Source organism: Stegodyphus dumicola, chromosome X1 (genome assembly GCF_044657685.1).
Source record: "Stegodyphus dumicola isolate Sdum_Otavi_A_Nest chromosome X1, ASM4465768v1".
Lineage (NCBI taxonomy): Eukaryota > Metazoa > Arthropoda > Arachnida > Araneae > Eresidae > Stegodyphus > Stegodyphus dumicola.
This window is the reverse complement of record NC_140780.1, coordinates 84,781,923-84,807,112: the sequence shown is the minus strand read 5'-3', so window position 1 is coordinate 84,807,112 and position 25,190 is coordinate 84,781,923. Positions and strand designations below refer to the sequence as shown.

Sequence of the window (25,190 nt, the reverse complement as noted above, 5' to 3'; positions counted from 1 at the left end):
TGCCCAGATGGGGCTCACCAATAATCTAGGACGACTGAGAGTCTGTATTCTTTTTTCTCCGCATCTCATCAGTAAGTTCATTGACAACAATGCTCGTTTCAGCACTCTTTTCGAAGCTCTATTCAATCAGTGTGGCACACCCACAGAATTAAAATATAAGTGCTATCTTCAAAAAATTTTACTTGTGTACTTCTCTCTAGGCATAATTAGACTGCCTACCTTTTTTTTATTTTTTTTTTTTAAATCATTGTGCCAGAAAGGGTTAAAACAATAAATACAAAGCCAAAAATGTTCAAAACCTAATCCAATTGTGTGCCGATAGCAGCAACAAGTGGTGTTAATAATTCTAATTAAAGCAAAAAAAGAATGTAAAATTCATCACATATTCTATTGTAATAACTCACAAACAAAAACCAAACAGAAAACCGGAAGCACAATGCTAAACTGCAAGAAATAGTGGTGCAAAATATGCCAAAACCAGAAATGAAATACGACATTTACATCTTTTGCTGCAATATCACCAGGGAGTTGGTGCAACAAAAGAAGTAAATAAATAAAATTGCTTTTCTAAGACTATTTTTAAATTTTAAACTTTAATTTCCGTTTTTTTTTTTTTTTCCCCAGTTCAGATCATGCTATTTATTTACTTCTTTTGTTGCACCAACTGCCCTGATGACAATGCAGTGAAAGATGTAAATTTCATATATCATTTATGAATTCAACATTTTGTCCCCTATATCTTAAGCATTTGCCACTGTGCTTCTGAGTTTTTCCTTTTTTTGGCATGCTATTTATTTCGAATTTTAAACACGCTTTATATTTTTTATTACATATATAATATAAAACATTAAAAATTCAAAAAAAATTTAGTATAAATATTTTTTAAATTACAACATTAACCATTACTAAATGAATGTAAACTTTTTAAAAACTTTTTTGTAATTTAAAATTATTTTTATACTTAAATTTATTTATTCATAACTTTATATTGTATCATGTTGTATTTACATATATATCAGTTATTTTTACTGTATTACATTTAAATGCTTGTTTATAGTAAGATTATAAGTGAATAAATCCGTAAATACATAAATTTTAAAACAGCATGTGTACCTGAAACCGTGCTTTTTCTATACACAGTGCTACAGGTGCTTAAAAGGTTCTAGACAGGAGGCATTCTCATCTTCAGACAATATAGTTCCCCCAAAAAAATTTTAATACTTTTTTTCCAATGAAAAAAGATTTTAATTATGCCAAAATATTATGACAAATAACTTTCTTTGTGTATTTTCAATTATTTTTTAATACTGCCCCTCAAAGAGTTAAGCAGTGAGACTACAAATTGATATCAGTTTAAAATTTTTTCAAGTAAAATAATGACTAACAACTAATTCAATAATTAATCCCAAAATAATAATTAAAAATTAATACTAAAACTAAACTATTTACGCAAATTTTCAATTCATTTCTTAAATTTTATAAAAATATTTTTATAATTACATTTTTGATGAAATTTTATCTCTCACAAACAGTCTATATTTGTTTCATATAGCTCAAAAATTTTTCAAGTGTATTTCAATTTTGTAAAATTATTTATAACTTTTTACATCAACACCTTTCAGATCAAGATTTTTTCTTAGAGTCTGCTGCAGTATTTTTATAGATTCAATTGATGTTCCCATATCATATGTTTTATCTGTATCATTTTCGCCGGTCACTTTCTGCTGTTCCTTTAACACATTCATTGTCAGTTTGATGAAATGAATGAAAATAGACCAGCAATGTGAAAAAAAGTTGGATCAGGAAAGTAGTAGGTACTTCAAATAATTAACAAAATGTTAGGTTAGAATATCCAAAAGAAAAACTTTGTGGTGAGCTGAAAAAGCCATGACACAAAATAACGAAAACAAGCAGAGCGAGCGCGAGAAATCAATTGAGCTAGAAAACAGATCATGAAAGGTGTAGACACATCCACACATGTGCAAATTTAGCTTCTCTCATTGGCCACAGCTTAGACCCCCCCGTCTCACAGGTGTGAACGGATGTCCCGTATTTTATGCCCTTATGACTATGCCTCTATGCGCTTTACGCCCACGTCTCAACGCAGCTTTACATTCCATCACTAAGTGCATCAAGAAAGAACGCAAAAATGCATAATCAGCTACTTAAACACATATACACACCTACACAAGTACAAAGCTCTCTCTCTATATATATATAACTTTTTTAATAATATAATTCATTATTAGAAAATTTCTTTAATATTCTTCACTTATATACTTATATTAAAGCTTTATTTACACTTTATGTTCTTCACAGAACATAAATTTAAGCCCTTAATCAGTGAAGATATCTGCTTCATTATGCTTTTTAGACAACCAGCCAGAAATAAATTAATTTCTACTGTTTGTTAAAAAAAATTAATAAGAAACTAGTCTAACAACAACTTTAACTAAACAATAAATTTATCTTGCTAACTTTATGGCTTCAATATCTCAAGAGTACGAACATGTCACCAACCACTACTTTCTCCCACTAAATAACAAAAACCTTATTACATTCCATCACTCTAAGTACATCTACAGCCATTTAGTTTTAAATTTTGCAAACAAGAAAGTTAATTTTAATTTAATTTCTGTCATAAATTTGTGCCTAATTTGTATTCAAACACCTACTTTTGACTTAGAAAAACAATCTTAAAATTAAAATCAATTTTAGTTTAAATCTAAAAAAGCATATTGATTTGTACATATTTCTATCATTTTCAATTATATTCCTTTAAACATATTGAAATTATTTTATATTTCTTTGTACAAGTATCAAGATTTTTTTATTGTTTTAATTATATTGTGAGAGTGTTGGGGAATGTTTTCTCTAAAGAGAGGATCTCACTTAATTCAGTTCATAACAAGCACCTTAAATTAAAAAAGAAATCTTATTCATTTTTTAAGGTTTTGCTTATGACGAGTATTTTGGTTCAAGAAGAATATTTATCTTTCTCTTTTTTGAGTTTTGTTCATAGCTTATGATTTAACTCTAGCAAAATAACTAATTTGATCCTTACTTGGAAAAAAGGCGAAACATTCTCATTTAATTTGTTTATTGTTATTCAATAGTGAATTGGTTTATTCCCCTTGACAAGTCAATAACAATGGCTACCTATTTAGTACTTTAAATTTTTTAGAATTTTCCAGGTTTAAAAATATATTTCCATACAGCTTATATGCTTAAAATACTAAACTTTACTCCAATAACTCATCGAATTAATTAAATTTATGTTCTTTGGATATGATATATAAAAAAAAAGTTTCTAATAAAAAATTATTCATTTATTACTTGACAGCTTTAGCACAAGCATTCAGCTTTTTAAATTCCTCATCATAACTTGTTTAATTAAGACACAATAACACGCCGAATAAATACCAATTCAGAAGTTAAACAACAAAAATAAGCGTTATATTTACAAAAATAATTAAAATTTTGTAAATATAACGCTTATTTTTGTTGTTTAACTTCTGAATTGGTATTACTTGTTTAGTTAGAATTATATATATAATTTTTCCAGGATGGTATAATCACTTTCTTCTAATTTATAATATTTTTTGTTGTATACAAATGTTCCCAAACATTATAATATATATTCTAAAACATTATAATATATATAAATATTAGAATTATGAGAATGTTTAAAATTTATCCCAAATATTATAATATATATTCTAAAACATTATAACCTATACAATTTTAAACATTCCAGTTCTAAAACATTATAATATATATAAATATTAGAATTATAAGAATGTTTAAAATTTATCATTTGTTACATTTTTACACTGATTTAATTCCTTTCATGTTTATGTAGTTTTTGCTTTGCTATAAAAAGTAGTGAATGTGTCAAGAATATTTAAATCTTTACTTTAATTATTAGTTAAATCTTTGTTCTTGACTTGTACTTCGAATTAAATTGGCCAACCTTTAAATAGTTACTTAAATAAATGATTAATATTTGTTCTTAACTAGTAATTTGAGTCAGTTTTGGATCAATATCTCCTTTGCTTGGTATTTGACAAGTGATTCTTGCATCTTAAGATGACAAAACACATTCGTTTCTATTAATTATTAACTTATCGAAAATTGGTTTGTTTCCATTGATAAGTCAATTTCCATTTAATAGCAATAATTGATTCATTTCTGCTTAACACTTTCATTCTTTTACCATTTTCATAAATTTAATTTTAATTATTTTTTTTAACTTTGCTAGGAGATAAACCAGAAACAGTTCTAATATCACACACAAGAAATGCCCCTTGAATTAGTAGCTTTATGAATAATTCAGATACTTACTCACATGAAATGTTTAAAACTATTTAACAGAGATAAAAATGGTTAATTTTAGTTGTAAAAAAATATTTACTTGAGTCTCAGCCCATTGTTTCTGAGCAGTGTTCCTTGAATGATGAATAAGTATATTTCCTCCCATATCTGTAATTTTATCTGTTGATGCCGTACCAGACAAAGATCTCACCCTATCCAGTAATGGAAACAAAACCTAGCAAGAAAAGATAATAAAGTAATCTTTGAAATAAAGTAAGATATACAATTTAGGAGTACATTTCTAGAATGAAAAACACAATGGCAATGCAGACCTATTTCACTTAATAAAATAGACAAGCAAGCATTAAAATAAAAGAAAATGCACAGAATCTCTGCTCATAAAAATTTTGGGTGCAACAAGAGTGAACACATGAACTTTAAAGAACACTTTTAAAAAGATCATCTTTTAGTCAATTTTAAGAACTATATATGTCTGCTACAGTGTTCTGAAATGCACTTTATGTTCAACAGGAAATATAAGTCTAAGCATTTAACAGGAACATTTAACAGTAATTAATTTAATTTTATTTAATTTTAAGTACATTTAACAGGAACTAGTCATTTATATCATCTTTGGCTGGCAAAAGAATTAGGTTTGGTAAGATTAGGTTATTGGAGGTTAAGGCAACATGAACCGATAATTTTCATAAATTTCCTATACAACTTTCAAAGGTTTTTAAAACAGAACATTCTTCACATGTAGAAGTCAAAATGAAAGAAACCTGTACTCGGTTACAGCCGAAAACATTGCAGACAAGAATGTCACCGAGAAAACATTGCAAAGCGAAAATGTTGAGGTACAAAATATCGTGGGAGAAAATAAAACAAATAGAAAGCATCGCAGCTCTAAAACATCATGGTCCAAAATAAAGCAGTTAAAAAAACTTCAGAGTTTAAAAACATCATCGTCGAAAACAATGTGTTAAAAAATAAAGTACCTACAAATCATCGCATGATGACAACATCGCACACATGTGTTTTTCAGGTTTCAAAAGCTGAAAATGCATTTTTGCATAATGATTTGGTAGTGCAAGGAAAGAGGGTGAAAATGTTAACAACACTTTGAGAATAAACAAAAACAAGATATAAGTTTCACTAAAACAATAACAGATTATCAAACATGAAAGAAAATATTTTGATAATTAACTACGCAGTTATTTATCTTCCTTTTTCTAGACATTATTAGACTGTATTTTTCATGAAAAATTATCAATGAAACTTTATAAAAAATTAATAAAATTTGTAGTTAACTATGTAAATTTAAAATTAAGTGCTGTTAGTAGCATTAATTTTCTTTTCATTTTCATTCAAAAATATGAAATATAGAAATAAAAATATCCCTCTTTCCTTCTTGCTCTCCCAAATCATTATGCGAAAAAGCCCTTACTTTTAAAACCTGAAAAATGCATGTGTGCGATGTTATCATTATGCCATGATTTCTAGGTACTTTATGTTTTACCACAATATTTTCAGTGACAACGTTTTTAAGCTGTCACATTTTTAAACTGCTTTATTTTCAACCACAATATTTTGTACCACGATGTTTACTTCCTAGCAGAGTTCAGAGAGAAGCATAAACATTCTCCACCACTTGTTCATAGCAATGAAATTTTGCATACTGTAACTGAAGTCTACCATGAAGTAAGATAATATTTCAGCTATGACTCCTGTGGGAGAATACAATACAAAGTAATCTCATCGGGACTTCGGCAATTCCGGAGTATAGATCATCAATTTAAATCTGGTAAGATGGCATGCAGAAATTATACTATTAAAAATATGAAACTTATGAAATAAAAAGCAATTATGATCTAAAGGGTATCAAATTTTACAAAAAAAAGCTTAATATTTATTTGTTTACTTCATTAAACATTTCTTTCAATGCACGCATGCGTAAAGCATATGCGCGTAATGTATGCACATTCTTTATGTGCATGTGTAATGTATGCGCATTCTTTATGTGCATGCGTAAAGTTTGTGGCTTTGAGGTCCGGATTATAGATTATTTCGGAAAATGGACGTCCGGATTACGGATTTTGTACTATATACCTTAATTCATTAAATAAACATACCTGCCATAATACAACTTCCCATGTAGTTTGCTGCAATAAAGATCCATGAGCACCTAGAGTAGAAAACAATGTTTGTCCAGCACTTTTACGAACTGCAGGTCTTGAATCAACACACAGATCTCCTAATCTACAGAATAAACTTAGCCACAGTCGATCAAATGGTAGTAATGGAAAACCATAACTTGGTATTTGAACAGAATTCAAAATAGACAGCTCTTCTTCTGTTGCAGATAACAAGCCTTGCGAAATTTTTTCTTCATTTTGAAATAAATGATCCGCAATATTCCACTAAAATGTACAAATATATATAAAAACTCATACACATACACATACTACATATTCACAGATATGTAAGACACAGAACTCAAAACTGCACTTCATTTATGTGAATAAAATTAGAAATTTAACTGCAAAATTATGCGAGAATTTTATTAATATTATCCTGGGACGATATTTCATTTTGGATCTCAGTGACCCATTATTATTTTAATATGGATATTAAATAAAAATTCATTCATTTAAATTTTATTAAAAATTCAGAATACTTATAATCTGTTAATATTTATCTGGATGTTATAATAGTTAAGAGTTATTAAGAGTGACTGGGTGGATCTTCAGATAAATTCACCTTGAGAAATAAAATTCAGAAGAAATCGAAATCATAATCGCAGAACTCTTTGCCATAGAATTGCATTTGATAGAAGTTTAACCTGAAAATTTTCCTGATTAAATTAAGAGTTTAAAATCCGGACAATGCATTTCCCAAAACTCTAAAATTTATAAACTGAATTCTTTTCTAACGGAGGAAGAGGTTTTATTAAGAGGAGGAAGACAGTAAAAATCATCTTTGACTTTTCAAGAACAGCATCCTATAATTATTCCGTCAAAAACTCAATTTACAGGTTTTCTGATATGTGGTGCACATGCATGAACTTTTCATACAGGTGTAGCTAATATTATCATGTTCCTCTGTGAAAAATACCGGTTAATTATCTTGGGACAAAAGATGAAAAGGGTTATAAGAAACTATATTCTGCGTCAGCATTATAACTCCGGACCAATGCAACAAGTATGGCACCATTACCTTCATCTAGAATTAGATCTAGACTGATGCAAATTCACTTTTCATTAAAAATGAAGATATGAAGTATTACATAATATTCACCTGCAGAGTGACTAGAGGTATTCGTTTTGAACTAACTAAAGATCTCACAACTAAATCTTTCCTACTTGCTTTTCATCGATTTTGATTAAGAGGATTGTGCTCAGTGACATACTCAGATAATGCCCGTACATTCGAGGCAGCTGATTCAAAGTTCAGAAAGATGTAAAGCAAAGCCTCGAGGGCTATCTGCCTAAGATGAGGAATGCCTTTGTGGAGGGCTTTCTAAGGGAAACTGGCTCGTATACACGTTACACATGGGGGAAACCACGAAAACGCCCATGTAGGCAGCCCATTCGCGGGATTCGAACCTCGGACCGAACTACCAGTGTTCAGCAACTTTACCGCTTGGCTGCTGGTGGGCTATTGATTCAGGAGCCACATCTCACATGGAAACTAGTAAAGAAATATTTACTAATTTTAAAGATGAAGAACGACAAATAATGACAGCTGAAAAAGGTGCCATGATTAATTCAGTTGGTATTGGTAACATTAAAATTCAAACTGATGGAAATAAGAACATCTTGAGAGTAGAAAATGTTCTGTAAGTTTTATTTAAATTAAGTTTAAGTGAAAATCTGCTGTCAGTATCAAAAATTGTAGATCATGACTTAAAAGTAATTTTTACCAAAACTAAAGCAGAAGTGATTAATAAACATGGAAACATTCTACATATAGCTAACAAAAATGGAAATAAATTTGAAGTTGAAGGAAATATAGTTGAAGAAGCTAAAATTAGTATGTTAATGATGTACTATGGCATCAGAGACTAGGTCATATAAATTATCAAAGGCTGATAGAAATGAAAAAAACTCATCGGTCATTGGATTAGAAAATGTAAAAATTCCTGAAAACAATTGTGAACCTTGTACATTAGGAAAAATGAAATGAACATCTTATAAACGAGCGAAATTTAAGCAATCAGAAGATATTTTAGAATAATGGCACTTAGATTATTTAGTTGGACCAATTGAGAAATCACTAGATGGAAGTTGTTATTTTTTAAGAATGGTAGATGATAACATTAATTTCCATGTTTGTGATAACAATTGAGAAGAGGAGTGAAACTTCAGAAAGTCTAATGAAGCTTATAGTCCAAGAAGAAAGACAAACAGGAAAGAAACTAAAAATAATTTGAAGTGATAACGGTACTGAATTTTTAGCTAAAAGTATAAAAGAATTTTTTGAAAAAATGGGAATTAAAGATGAACGTACAACCCCTTATACTCTGGAAAGTAATGGAAAAGCTGAACATATTAATTGTACTATAATTGAATCTGGTAGATTGAATGTTAATGATGTTAATTGATGCAGAATTACCAATAAAATTTTGTTCTGAAAGCGTTAAAGTAGCTGTACATGTGAATAACAGAAGTCACAAAAATGATAAAATGTTTACACCATATGAACTATATAAAGGATGCAAGCTTAACATTACTTATCTTAAAAGATTTGGATGTGAAGCAAATGTTCATATAAGACAAGAAAAACATAGAAAGATGGATCTAAATGCTCAAAAAGGAATTACGATAGGCTATAGCATGAAGAGAAAAGCAAACAAAATTTATATTCCTGAAGTAAATAAAATTCAAGAAAAGATGTAAAATTTAATGAGCAGAAACTCGGATCACATTTACTACAAGAAAATTATTTAAAATTCAATAAAAAATTAAATATTAGAAAAACTTGTTATTTTTTACAAGGAACAAACCAATGGCAGTGTAAGCAATTCAGAAGTAACTGACAGATACCATAGAGAAGATAATACAACAGATGAAGAAGCTGAGAAAATTTTACCATCAAACACCGATGATGAACACCACGATAACAATTCGTTGGAAAAGCCAACAGAGTATCCACAAATACATGAAGAACTTGGAAACGATAGTCATGGAAATTCTGTACAGAAAAGATCAGCGCGAAAGCCGAAACCCCCAGAAAAATTAAAGGCTTATGTAGCATACAATACAAATGAAGAATTACCTAAGACATATGATGAAGCTGCAGAATCTGCTGAAAGTTAATTCTGGCTACATGCAATGATAGAAGAACTGAATTCAATGGAGGCTAATGAAGTCTGGGAATTAGTTGAAAGACCCATCAATAAGAAGGTTATTAAAAACCGCGGGATATTCTCAAAAAGGGATGAAAAAGGTCATTTTAGAAACAATTTACAAAGCAAGACTAGTAGCAAACAGATTTAATCAAAGAAAAGAAATCAATTATGAAGATGGATTTAGTCCAGTAATGAGACTAACAACCTTTAGAACATTGTTATCAATTGAAGTTTACAAAAACTACAAAATAAGATTTTCCGATGTAAAAACTGCATATTTAAATGGATACTTGGATAAACCAATTTACACGGAACAACCACATGGATTTATATCAGATCCAAACAAAGTATATCTTGTAAACAAAAGTATATATGAATTACCACAATCAGGAAAATGCTGATATGATGAATTATGTAAAGCTTTTAAGGAACGGAATTTAACTAGACTAAAGTCAGATCCATGTGTTTATATTTATAAAGATAAGATCAACTATCTTATCCCAGTATATGTGGATGACTTAATGGTGCCTGGAAATTCAAATTCTGAGATAAATGACATCATCTCTCAACTATCTAAATCGTTTACATTACGAGAAGTCACTAACACACACAAATGTTTAGGAATAGACATCTGGCAAGAATCTGGAAAACTTATACTCCACCAAGAAAACTATATAACTAAAATCTTAAAAAACTTTGAAATGTATGAAAGTAAGCCTGTCAAGACTCCAAGAATATTGGGTGAAAATCTTGATGACATAGCTTCTTCACCACCTGTGTCAAAGACAAAATATCTAGAAGCATTAGGTTCATTGATGTACTTAGCAGCAGGCACAAGGCCAGACTTAGCTTTTGCCACAAGTAATTTGTCAAGATATAATTAAGATCCCAGAGATAAACACTGGAAAGCTGTGAAGAGGATATTTAGATACATCAAAAGAACACAAAATGCTTTTTAGTATATACTTCAGACAATGTGAAATTAAATTCTACATCAGATGCAAGTTAGTGTACCATTGAAGATGGAAAATCATTCGGAGGTTATTTCATTAAATTAGGTAAAAATTTCATAAATTGGAAGTGCAACAAACAAAGACTAGTTGCTTTATCTACAATGGAAGCTGAATTTTTAGCATTCTGTGAATGTGCATGTGAAGTTAAATGGTACATTTTTTACTTAAAGAATTGGAACAAGATGATTTAATGACAAACCAATAGAAATTAGAACAGAGTGTCAAGCATTAAGACAGGAAAGTAGTAGTTCAAGGCACATTAATCGAAAATATTTCTTTGTAAAAGATGAATATGAAATGAATCAAATCATACCTCAGTTTGTGTGTTCACAAAATCAAGAAACAAATATTTTAACAAAATATCTACCTAGGGTGAAATTGAAAGTTGAACTATTAAAGTATGGACATCACTGACTGATTAAAATTATATCTTTAAGCACAAATAAAGGGGGAATTGATATTTGTTTATAAAGTATAAGTTTAAGTTTTAATATTTTGGCAACATTGATATTTTCTTAAATTGTAAAAGAATGAGTAAAAAATTTATCTGGCATTTAGAGAGGTTGTTATGGTTTTGTAGAATGTGGTATGGTTTGTTATGACTCATCTTATTTAATAAAGTTTTCTTTTCATATATTACTATAATGTATATTTATTAGAAGTAGATAACTCTTAGAGAATATAATTTATGCCAATTCTAAACCAGCAGAAAATCTATTTCAATTGCCTATAGAGGGCATAAAGGCTTTATGATGATTGTTTTTGTTTTTGGATCTGGTATTGAATGTGTGATGGAATTAAATAAACCTTGAAGCTTGAAACCTGATGTGGATCTTCTTTGCTTTTTAATTATGAAATATTTTAATTTTAGAATAATAGTTCTTGAACCCTGATGACATGAACTTTGTCTTATCACTGTAATTTGTGTCATCTTAGGCAAAATTTCAAGACTCAGCTTCCTGGATGCTAGCAGCCAACATTGCAAGCACAACATAAAGGTGTTGTGCATTTCCCCCAGCTTGATTTTACAATTTTGGTGCCAAAGTTGAGCAATTTTTTTTTATTTCTTTCAATGAAAACAGATCGCTGTATACGTGGGGGAAACAACATTGGGGGAAGAGAGTGTGCATCTTGCATGGAAGTAGAAGAATGTAAAAATATAAGTAGCCTCGGATGCACTGCTGAAATAGATATACAGATACTCAAACATTTCTCTTCAAATTTGTCAATGAGCTTGTGAATGCCCTCTAATGTTGGTAATGAGTTAAAATATTTGGTAAGGTTGCAAATAATCAGAAAGTACCAAATATTTTTACTATTTCTTGATCGTTTAATATCTCTCTTATGATTTCTTGAATTACAATATACATTTTTAATTAATTGAACCACACAATGAAGTTACATTAAGTGATAAAAAGTATCTTTAAATAAATCTCCATTCTCTTGCAAAAATTAAAAAAGTAACGTGGTGTAGGCCCATCTTTTGCATAGATTACAACTTACCAAGAAAATTAGCTCATTATACATGGTATTTATGTTAATTAATAAAAGAAACCTAAATAATCAGCTGTGACTGCTACCAGAGCATGAAAATGTAAACAGATTATGCTTCCATTCCATTATAGGAAAGTGATTGACTGTTGCAACACATATGTGGTTTATCTGCTTCATGAAGTTGCATTTGTAAACTACTGCCTCAAAATTTACCCCTCAATGAGAAATTTTTTACTTTTTACCATATACTGATAACCTTTTAGTATTCACAATGTATAGAATTTTCATACTTCTGGTGACTATTTGAACACTAGCATACTCAATAATTGATAATATCATCAAAACAGAGATGCTTATATTGGTCAAAAAGTGTAAAATAGAAAATGATATACATAATGTAAAATGTTATTAATTCAACATGAAAGCAAAATAAACTTTCAATCCAATTTTTTGCAGGAAATATTGGAAATGTATTTATTACTTACCAACAGACCAACTGCAGCCAATGAAACATTTAATTCTTGAGTTTGGGAACCAAACTTCGCAGCAGCATCAACACAAAGTTGCAAACAAGTGCAAGGCATAACAGGTGGATAATCTGCAACTACTAGCTGAAGGCACTGGAAAGCTGACCTTATCAAAGCCTCACTACAAGAAATGATTAATGATAATAAAAATAAGGAAACTATTGAAGCAATTACATTCAGGAGTTCCAATACTTTATATTATTAAGTACCCATTAATTTTTAATAATTTAATAAAAAGTCATAAAGTAATAACAAAAATTACACATTCACACTAAAAAGAAGGTACATAAAAACTTAATAAAATAAACAAACAATTTAGTTGCTAAAATAATTAGACCTAATTCTTACTTTTTGCATGTATATATTTTCTCCCAATAAATTAGAAATATTTCAATACCATTAGAACAAAAAAACAGTCCAAGTTTATTTTTTACTCCTCCTCCAAGTATATCTAATAAACATTGCACAGCACCAATCTGTTCGTGTCATCGCACTCAAATATTTTACAAGTTGTAAAAAAATTTAAAATATGCATTTAATAGCAGTATACTTTTGTAATGAAATTTGATGTTATCTATTCTGAACTTTTCTCTCAAGTAATATAAAGTTTCTTTAATTTTATTTACTAGCAGTTTAGAATTTGCCTATGGATATCATAATTAGTTGAATTATTATTATCAATAAATTCAATCTATTACCGGTTTCTTGTGCAGCTCACTAAACTGGAATTTACAGGCCAATTATTTAAATTTATAGAGAACACATAATATGTGAGTGATTAAATTGTTTGAAAATGGGTATGATCTTTTAACCTTTTGAGGCCGGGGCTTTGGTAGCGGTAAAAGCTACCAAAGGACGGGGAATCTTGAACCGAATGCTTTCCCCCCTTTAAGAAATCACCTCCTATTTGCAACAAAGATTCTTGTGTGTATTTTAATGGATTCTCAGAGGGGGCCATCTATGTCGCAAAAGGAAGACCTTTGAAAGAGATAAGGGGTTAAAACCCCAGGGACGTCAAATTTGACATTTCACCCCACTTTTCAGCCTGGAAAATGGGGGAAAAAGACATGGCCACTAAAGTGGACAACCCCGTCTTTTTAAAGAGAGGACTCTATGGCCACTATAATGGCCATCCCGTCTTGAAAAGGTTAATGAAGGACTATAAGATGTAAAATGGCAAATGAAACAACTATCACCATTAGTGGCAACCAATTTATTGCATTCAGTTGACAAAATGATTAAATAGAATAGGCGATTTAGTATGATGCCATTCTCCCCACATTTTTCTAAATTTCACTCTCAGCTCATGAAATATTGCAGACGCTAAATCACTGGATGTTATGTAAATCCTGGGAGCTCAAACTGATTACATGCCATCACAAACTGAAATGCATGGAAGGGCGTTTCTGATCTGCTACCACAAAAAGCTGCAATTTTTTTAGCAATATCTGGTTGCCGCATTCAGCCCTAGGATCCAGCCTCTGATAGCAGGTATAAAATTCACAAAAGCATAAAAAAAGATTGACACCTTTTCTTCCTGCAAAACTGGTTGTAGCAAAAATCCTGGTTTCTGCCAATGCATTAAGATTTCTTAAATATATTCAGGATAAAAGTTGAAGGCATTATTCATGGATCCTGCAATCAGAGGGATAAAATGACAGTCCACTGAGGCACACTGAATCATCCCAAAAGATGAAATCAAAGTAGATTGTCTACTCTGAAAATCGCATGGACTCTTCTCTGAAAATCACATGTTTTGGGACAGAAAAGTAGTTTTGCAAGTATACTTTTTGGGTCAAAGTTCCACAATCAACATAGCTATAAAAATGACTTGCTTAAAATACAGCATCCAGCAATCCAGGAGACAGGACATGGCTTGTGCATCAGAAGTATTTTGATTCATAACAATATCTACCATCATTTGTCCCACACAACATATCAATTTAGTTAAAATAGTTTGAACATCCCCCACACAGACCTTACATCAGGCAGTTTTAACCCATTGAAACACTGAAGTCCTTTCTTGATCACTAATGATTTCAAAATGATGATTAAGGCAAAGAAAGGTTCAACACAAAATTTGCATTACAGGTAACAATCTACCACAGTAAAGGGAGACAGCTCTTCTTACAGAATGCTACTACTTTAATTAGCATTATAAATGTTTTTCATTACGGGTGAAATTAAATATATTCTCATTTTTCTGTCAATCCACTGGAACTTCCTGAAAAACCTAGCACTGTATACAAATTAAAATGCAGAGACTCTGAAATGACTGATATACTTTTGGAAATTAAATGTGACAAAATAACTAATACCTAGTACAAACAAGTTGAATACATTGAGTTAGGGACAAAAGATAATTTCTGTCCCCTCTCTTCATTTTGGAGGAACTGCTGATATCATTGCCTACTTAACAGTTTTGAAAAATGGTGTTTATAGCCTGTAGAAACAATTTATTCTGGTTCATTAATTATAGTTCAATCAATATGCTTTCAGAATGCAGTTTTGCAAATACAGCACTAATTGCATAATTCAGACTCGTTGGGACTTTGGCGATTCCGGATTAGGATTTTTTCTGGATTATAGATCATCAATTTAAATCTGGTAAGATGGCATACAGAAATTATACTATTAAAACTATGAAACTATAATTTATGAAATAAAAAGCAATTATGATCTAAAGGGTATCAAAATTTACAAAAAAAAAAGTTTAATATTTATTTGTTTACTTTATTAAACATTTCTTTCAATGTAAGTTCTTTACGTTGCTTCTTTTTTTTGTGTGTGCTAATACTTTCTCTTTAAATCTATAAACATACATAATTTAGTGTTCAGTTAAAAAGTTCCACTGTTCAAGTCCTGTAATTGCTGTGTCGAGAATACCGACTAACTTGTCAATTAAAATTTTTTTGTTTTCAATAACCTCTCTGTCACTTTTTTCACTATTGGAAGCGGTATTTTCTGGATCTAGAACCATACTACAGATTTCGCCATACGTTAATTGATTGATGATTGGGGCATTATCGTCGCAATGAAAAACTTCTGTTATATCACCTTCATTTATTACCACTTCTTCACATTTCTTTACAAAATCCAATAACTGGAAAATTTCACCTTTAGTTTGCGATGTCCAAAAACCTTCAAATCCGCGGCTATTGTCCGTTCTACATTCTACGGCCATGCATAATGCATACAAAAAAAAAAAAAAAAAAAAAAACAGATTGTGGCTTTGAGGTCCGGATTATACACCGCTGGCCATTAAAACTGCAACTCCATGAAAGAAAGTAAATGCAAAAAAGATATTTATTGCACGTAAAAAGTATGGCATGAAAATAAAGGATTTAAATTTGTAAGCAGTTTGGAGGCTTACAGGGGTGTGAAATTAGCAGAAACAGCTGCAACCCCTGGTAGCTAAAACGGCCCTTACCCCATTAGGCATGGAGTTAAATTGGCCTTGGATGAGAGAAATAGGCAACACATTCCATGCTGCTTCAAGTCTATGCCACAATTCATCAACCGTATTAGTGGAGAGCGGTGGCAAGCTAGTCTCCCAGCAACCCATGACCAGATGTTTTCAGTGGGTTATAGATCTGGAGACCGTGCAGGCCAGGGCAGCAATTGAATACCCTATGTATCTAGGAAGCTCAGGACACGACATGCAACATGTAGCTTTACATTATTTTGTTGGAACATGGCGTTTGGGTGCCCTGAAGATAGGGTATAACCTCTGGACGTAAGATGTCAGAAATGTACCCATCTGTGTTCAAGTTACTGTCGATCCGAACGACAGATGTGCGTCTTGTGTACCGAATGGCTGTCCATCACACCAAGTGCAGGGGCCTTATGCCGATAGCGAATGCAAGCAGGCGACATGCGGTCTCCTCGGAAACTACAGAGATGCATACAACCATCAGAATACAGCACATAGAACCAGGACTTGTTTGTAAAGCTGCCATTGTACACTCCTGTACCTAGTTTTGTTGTTTGGCACATCAGAGCCGCCGTCTCTGTCTCTATGTTGCATTGTCAGGGGAAGCCAAAGTAATAGTCACCCTGCATACAGCCCACGCTGCTGCAAACATCAACGCACCTTATGAGCTGACACTGGCGTGCTGCTTAACATGCCCATTTCCTGACTAATGGTCATGATGTGGTCATATGGTTTTGCAGGGCTGATCTCACAATATGTCTGTCCTCTCTGGCATTAGTCATGGGAGGAGGTTAAGATTCTGCATGCTATTCGAGGCATAACACGATATTCTGAACAAACTCCAACCTTACAAAGCATTTTCCGAATGAGAAATCCACTACACAACCACTACACTTTTATGCAGTGCTTCCATCATCGTTTCTCCATCCAGAGTCGACTAAATACGCTGAAATACTAATCATTTGCATGTCCCAACCTCTTCTTACTTTCTTGTGATTTTAACGTTCGTCAGATCATTCTTTCCTAGCGTTGCAATTTTAATGACCAGCAGTGTAGAGCATTCCGGATAATGGACATCTGGATTACGGACTTTGTACTGTATCTACTTGTACAAGAAACAACACAGAGAATTTATAGCACTTATAAAATAAATATGCATTTGTAAGGGGAAAACAATTGTCATCCATATACTTGTATGGAATGAGTTGAATTGGCTTGACATCTATCACATAAAGTTCTTATACTCAGCAGCTTTAAATCATATTAAACAATCTATTTAAAATAAATATTTATTAAAATTGCACAGCTAGAAACTTAATGCTGTACAAAAATTGAAAATACATGGATGTGATGAGATATCTGAAATACACTCAGTGATGAAAAGAATGAATATTTAAATCATCTTCAAAGTACATAAAAGAATCTATTTAAAATAAATGGTATAATTTAAAACTGCATAGCTATTAAATTTGAATTTATATAAAATTGAAAGTATATGAATCCACTGAAAGAGTTGGAATACATTAAATGATACGAAAAATGAATATTTAAATATCATTCCAAAATATATACAAGAGTAATAACTTCTACTATTACATGTTCGTCTTTGAAGTAATTTTCTTTCAAAATGTATACAGTACAAAGTCTTTAATCCGGACTCGTCGGGACTTTGGCGATTCCGGATTAGGGGTTTTTCTGGATTATAGATCATCAATTTAAATCTGGTAAGATGGCATACAGAAATTATACTATTAAAAATATGAAACTATAATTTATGAAATAAAAAGCAATTATGATCTAAAGGGTATCAAACTTTACAAAAAAAAAAAAGCTTAATACTTATTTGTTTACTTTATTAAACATTTCTTTCAATGTAAGTTGCTTAAGTTGCTTCCTTTTTTGTGCTAATATTTTCTCTTTAATTCTATAAACAGACATAATTTCTTGTTCAGTTCCACTGTTCAAGTCCTGTAATTGCTGTGTCGAGATTAACAACTAACTTGTCAAATGAAATTTTTTCGTTTTCAACAACCTCTCTGTCTCTTTCTTCATTATCGGAAGCGGTACATCGAAACATGCTTTCGCTTTGTAGATCCTCTGGCAGCTCCAGAATCAGAAACTCTTTTTGACATAATTGAAAGTTCAAGCTTACTTTTTATAAAATTGCTCTAACAGTCTGCAAAAAATAATAAGCTGGATCCAATGAGAAGCGTAAGGAAGAAAGCAATCTGCAACATTAACTGAAATATATAATTAGACAATTTTAGCCTAGCTTATACCATCCGTTATACATTAAACGCGCATGCGTAAATGTATTATGCGCATGCGTAAACACATTATGTGTTTACGCATGCGCAGAAAGTTTGTAGCTTTGAGGTCTGGATTATAGATCATTCCGGATTAAAGACTTTGTACTGTATATCTCAAATTAAAGCCATGATTTTCCAAAAAATTTTAAGCAAAGAAACATAGCTATTCTTCACTATTTCGTCTATATTAAGAACTTTTTGTCTCTTTGAAAGCAACATGGTAAGTATATTTGTTGCAAAACTTTTATTTTTTAAAATGCATGCAAGAATTATACAAACATGATATCTTCAACAGGCAAAACTATGATTTAGTTCACTCCTTGAATTGCCAATCAAAACTACCAATTTGAAATGTTCTCTGCATTGTTTCCTGAAAGTTTACAACTTTAGGAGACATCACAGAAAGAGATATTAAATTGCATCATGCTAAAGAAAATAAACATTTTTAGCTTATTCCAATTTTAAGTGTCTATTCCCATCAACAGATACAAATCAGCAATAACAAATAGAAATGACAAATTAAATTGTACACATTCTATGATAATATGTAGTAATCCTTAAAATATCATTAATACATAAATGACTCTTATTAAACCACAAGCATCTCCACACAGCTCACAATCATCATGCAAATTCACATTCCCTTGCTTTTGGCAGCACCATACAGATCAACCAATTCCTTTTTATCACACTACTGCATGGTGTTCCCACAGTTCAGACATTCAGATGAAACCAAAGCCATTTTCATGCATAAGTCAAACACAACTTCAATGTTTTCTGATTGTCCATATCCTTTAGGTTCAACTTGCACAGACAATGTATTCTGCAACTTGAAACATGAAAAATGTGCCATTTACTTGCCAAGACTTGAACTCTGAACCTTGCTAGATGGATGTACTTTCCAGGTATACCACAAATACATTTAGTAAGGAGGGGGGGAACCTTAAATTCTCCCTCACAATGAGCAGCTGGAGAAAAGAGGACTTAATCATTAAGTGCTAATGGTGACGAATTATCATCCACCACCTTTGTTCATCAGAATCTTTTGCAACAGGAAATGTGAAAATTATGCTATGTTCTTCATCTTCCAATTGCTAGCCAGATGTGCCTTCCAATTACACCACAAACGCATGTGGTAAGGAGAAATAAAAGTGTTACAAACTTTGGTAGAACTGACTATTTTTGGCATATTTTCATGTATACACATGATAATATATATTCTAAGCAACCGCATACCACATACGTGTTCGGGTATATGTAGATACACACAGTTTATATCCCTGGTTGTAAAAATGTAAATTTTGATTACATAGATTTGTTTTTCCTAATAAACTTTCTTGTTCCTTACAAAATGCTTCTTTTTATCATTATTTATGAAAAAAAACAGTGTTTATGAACTGTAAAAGTTGCAAAATAAATGTTTTTTGGCAGTTCACAAAGTCGCTAATGAGTTTCCAACTTTTTGTGAGCTTCAATGTAATGAAAAGGAACCCAGTTTTCATCGCTTTTATGTTTTAAATATTTTTTGTCCCCCAACTGGCCAGAAGACCTCTCAATCACTAACAAACCTGTAGTGTCACCACACTCAAATTCTTAATCATTGACCCTCCCAAACCTCTGGTATTGATCAAGAACCTGTCAATCATCAATCGAATTCCCAAATTCAGAGAAATTGATGTACACATGCAAGTTAATCTCCAATTTTCTGCTCTCAATACACTACAAGTTTCAGACAAAGAACCTTAAGAGTTGTTTGCTTTACATTTCCTTTACTTGGGAATATAAAAATCATCAGTCGTGGTGTATTCATCACCTAGAAAATATTTTGTGGCCAGGCAGCAGGATGAACATCATTCCATTCCACTGAAAATGCAAAACAATTTTAGTAGATTTGATGTATTGATAGCGATGTCAGCAAGAAGCTTAGCATTTTCTGCAAATTTTTTTTTTTTTTTTTTTTTTTTTTTTTTTTTTTTGTCACACCAATATTTCCATAACAGAGTATGTAATATTCAGTGTATGCTGTTAAATCCTTTCCCTCTGATCTGAGACACACTCAAATGTGGCATTAAGTATTACTGATAGCTCTTCTCAAAGGCTGGCATATTCTCCTTTGTCATCCATGAAAGAGGTGAGGAAAAGGTTTAAAAGGTTGATAAGAACAAGGCAAAACATACAATCAAAAGCAGTAAATTAGGTGGACATGTTTTCTTACATATCTTAAATTATATTTCATATATGTATGTGTGTATGCAAAAAAGCTCCATTGCACATATGTGAATATTTACTATTTTTATGAAAAGTTCTCTTTTAAACAGAACACCATGTATATCGCAAGTTATGTATATTCTTTTAATAAGTTTTAAATCAAATTTTTATGGAAGCGTCATCAATGGTGAAAGTGTGTTCCCTTTCCTAAAAAAACAACTTTACTGAGCATAATGGAATAGTAGTTCTGAACTTTTCCTTTAATTCACAAAAGTACACAGCATTTGAAAAAGAGCCATAACATAATGAGGAATTTCTGCAGTCTAGGACAGTCTTGAATCTTATGGAACAGAGAACTACAGCATTTTAAGGGAGCACTTACAAGGTTATAAGGTATTTTCTCTCTCATTTCTGCATACCTTCATGGTGTAACAGTAGCACACTCGGCGCGTATATGAGAGATCCAGGTTCGAGTCCCGGAGAGGGCATTGCTCATTTTTCTTGTCTTCTGCACCAAAAAAACCTATGACTCTACAGTGGCACACAAACTAAAAGTGGATGATGGTTCTTCACCACCAGGATTTGGCGATTGTGTTCCCTAATCCCCAGTCGTCCTTTGAAAGGGGGAGTATATAAAGTATTTTCTCTTTTCTTTCTGCATGCCTTCATGGTGTAATCGTAGCTTACTCAATGTGTATTCGAGGGGTCCAGGTTCAAATCCCAGCAAGGGCATTGCTCATTTTTCATCTCTCCTGCTTCAAAATAACTTAATGACGTTATGTTTCTTTTCCCTCCCTTTCTAACACATCTGCTTTATGCTTACTTAATTTTACTCGAAACTGAAGTAATTCAGATTACCTACATGCCATCCCCCCCTCACACGTAAATCGTGTTATTTTAAAAAATTAAATATTTCCAGGAAATTCACTATTAAAAATTTGTTTTCTTAATCAGTTTTCTTTCCTTGAATTTCTGCCCACTTAAAAAGTTAATGATTATAATTATACTCTTGGAAACAAGTAAAAATAGTTTAACAAAATATTGTTATCTTAATACATCACTCACTTTTAACTCATATTGCTTCTAAGTATTTTCTATCACTCAACATCTTTCCTCTTTTTGACGTTATGTTTAGGAAATGGTTATTTTGCATATGAAACCATTCGCTAAGAAAAGGTGTTTGAATCTTGAAAATTAGCTTGCAGGTACCTTATAGCCAGACATGCTAGTTCATATAAAATACACTACTAGGGAAGATTCAGAGTAGCTCTTTACTGAATGAGAAATAGCAATGGACATTTTTCAATTCCATTTTGATTAGCTACTAATTCATAATCACAGACAGTTTATTCTGCTAACTGTCACAACACTCTTTCCTCTTGAATACAGGTGACTTTAATTTAAATAAAAAGCTAAATGCTCTGTTTTATCAATATTGAAGAAGTCCATTGGTTTATACTTTTGCTTCAGAGAAGGGAACTCATTTCTAATCCTGTTGAAACAATCTTCAGTAATAATTACAGAACACCCATGACAATCAGTTATCTCTCGGGCTAGTGATATTCATTTTCATATTCTAGTTGTCGAGATCTGAGTACTGTTCATTTCCTCGGAAAAATTAGTCTAAACTGGTAGTGGCCAGAGATCGAGAGTCATAATTTTTAGGTATAATTCAGTTCTAAAAAACTCCTGCAGAATCTTTATAGTAGAACATGTTGTCATACATGTCATTTAAAAAATTTTTAATAACGTTAAAACTAAAAAAGGAGGGAGATTCCCCCCCACACGGGTGTCTTCAGGCTTATTGTATGAATATTACTTCCTTTACGTTAGAAAACATCTCAAATCACTCACAAAACCCAAATAAAATTCATCAGTAAAGAGAACTCTGATACACAATGATATCTACACCACTGCAACAGGGTACATTTTACAGCCTGTGTTAGAGAGACATAAATCATGGGTTGCCTTGAATACAATCTTCTTTAATGTGCTAGACACTCAAGGTATATCTGAATAGTTGAGTTAGTGCAGTTTCAGTGAACTCCCACGCAAGGTAGGCTGATATTAGTTGTCTACTTCTTTTAGCAATCATTGCCTAATGGAGTCCTGAGAGTCGGTTGTGGCATGTTTTCGACTTTGACCTTGTTGTTTGCGCATACATCACCAGTATCTTTAAATTGTTTCTGCAATCTTAACATGATACTTGTGGCTACATTTGGGTATTTAACATTTGGTTAACAAATTAAGTGGCAAGAATTTCTATGCATGTTTACTATGGATAAATTATTTGTGCAAAAGTTCTGGCACTTCATTTGTAATGAAATTATAAATTAAAGAACATTACACATTAAGACATCAAAACTAATATCTCTGAATGGAAACAACAACCAAAAAAAAATTATTCTATTTACTGATTAACTGACCTTTCAAACCATGATAAAGATAACATCAAAAATTGTAAATAATAACAAACTTGAGTACAGGAATTAGTCTCTGTCTACAACCAATGGCTGGGAAAATAAAAGCCAACTAAGGATATATGTGTACACTGTGCATGTGTGTGCATATTTATAACCACATATATAGTATGTACTCACACACAAACACATATGCATATATACATGCATGCACACACACACACAGATATATACTATGTAAAAACGCAGTAGTTACATATGAAAATTTCATCAAAGGGCTCATACTTTATCTTATTAAAAATAAAATACCAAAATCTATTTCAGTGTTTTAATAAAAATAGAAAATATAAATATGTGTGCATGACCCAAAAAAGTTAAATAAATAGTTAAAATAGTTAAACCTTAAAAAAAATTACAAAATATTGCAGAAATTAAATAAATAATGAGTAAATTTAACTATGTTGCATTATTTCTGCCAAAAGCTGTTACATGTTTTCTTCTTTTGCTTTAGTTGATTTTTTAGAAGATTTTCAGAACAAGCATTGATTTTTCAAAAAGGTTTATATGTATGCTTTAGGATTAAAATTTCTTAATTGTTTCCCATTTAATGATTAAATGCCAAATGTATCGTATGATCAAAAAAGACATTCCCTTGTAGCAGTATTGTTCACCAGGTTGAAAGACTTCACGAAGCTTCAATGCTTCTATTAGCATGAATCACTTTACAGATTTCAACTTTCTTTAAATTATTAAAAACTTTGTTGGAGCAAGTTTCCAATTAAAAGCCATCTCAACAAAATCTTGAAAACAATTTATTTTTATTTTATGCTTTAGTTAATGTATGACAAAATATAATTTGATATGTTTACTGTTGTTGTGTTTGACTTACATATTTTAAATTTTAAATATGAAATTTGTAAAAGTTACAAAATTTAACTGAAGACAGTACTCTGGTCCAAAATAGTAACATTCAATGTAAGTTAATATTCATTAATAAAAATAAAGAACAAAAATACTTGGCTCCCACAACACAAAAATTAATTGACAAATTCAAATTCAAAATCAGGTACTTTTCTGTCTTTGGCTGCATTTGTCGAGATGTTTGAAAAATAAATTAAAATAATTCTGAGTTTAATTTTCCTCTTTAATATCATTCAGTGATATTCCTTTATGATTTTCTAGCATGACACATAGTTTAACTTATAATTATGAAACATATTGTACGCTCAAAGTATTTTCACAGTAGTAATCCATAATTTTAAATGCAAAAATTTTGTTTGACATTTCTAGAATCATAACCTAACAATCATAAAAAAATCACAGGACTAAAAATATTTTTCATGTTTAATTTATGCAAATAATGCTATGAATTTAGTAACATTAACATAATTAGATTACCAGCAGCAAGACTCCGAGCAAACAGAAAAGAGCAGAAGAGGAGTGTAAGGAAGGCTAGTCCATTGTGTTAATAAATGATGACAAAAAGGTTACAGACTGGACATACATTAATACTGAAGGCTGCCATTGTTTTCAAGAACATGATTTCTATAACGTGAAGATCATCTCCTTTTCTGAAAAACTTTTATATTGTGTTTCCCGTCAGTCTGCACAGCAATGCTTGCCACTTAATCCATTAATATCAGAAATCTTATTAACAGATATTTAATTTTTAATTACACACAAATTTAAATATTTTGCTTCCCTGTGTACGTGATGCCTGAATGCTCCCTAGCAACCACAAAGTTTAAATATCTCAATAAACGTTTCTTCCATGACCCTCACCCCCCAAAAAAAGCTTGTTTCAATAATATGTATAAACTTTTACTAAGTATGGGCATTTTGTATGAAATAAAAAGTTCGATTTTGCACTTCTTTCATTTTTTTTGGGGGGTAGGGTAATTTAAAATGTTAAAACATCAATGCCCATATTTTAAACATTTTTGTAAATGGAAGCATACATCTACAACCAATAATTTCAAAAAATAAAAGCTGATTTAAGTAAAGCAAATTAGTTTTCATAAGATGTAGCTAATCTTAAGGCCCATCTACACGAAGCGATTTTCTCGGCCGACTTTCTCGTAGAGCAACAATTTTAAGGATCTGCGCATGCGCCAAAAATCGG

The 25,190-nt window shown here is 31.3% G+C and overlaps 1 protein-coding gene across 1 annotated transcript in view; it reads right to left on the bottom strand.

Moving 5' to 3' along the window:
* mon2 (Mon2 homolog, regulator of endosome-to-Golgi trafficking) overlaps window positions 1–25,190 on the bottom strand; it is a 261,987-nt gene that overhangs the window by 77,160 nt on the left and 159,637 nt on the right. Inside the window, exons 22-24 of the mRNA XM_085807699.1 lie at window positions 12,657–12,819; window positions 6,447–6,734; window positions 4,415–4,549 (exon numbers count right to left, since the gene is read on the bottom strand). Coding sequence (XP_085663825.1) covers window positions 4,415–4,549; window positions 6,447–6,734; window positions 12,657–12,819 — 586 coding nt within the window. The remainder of the gene's footprint in view (window positions 1–4,414; window positions 4,550–6,446; window positions 6,735–12,656; window positions 12,820–25,190) is intronic.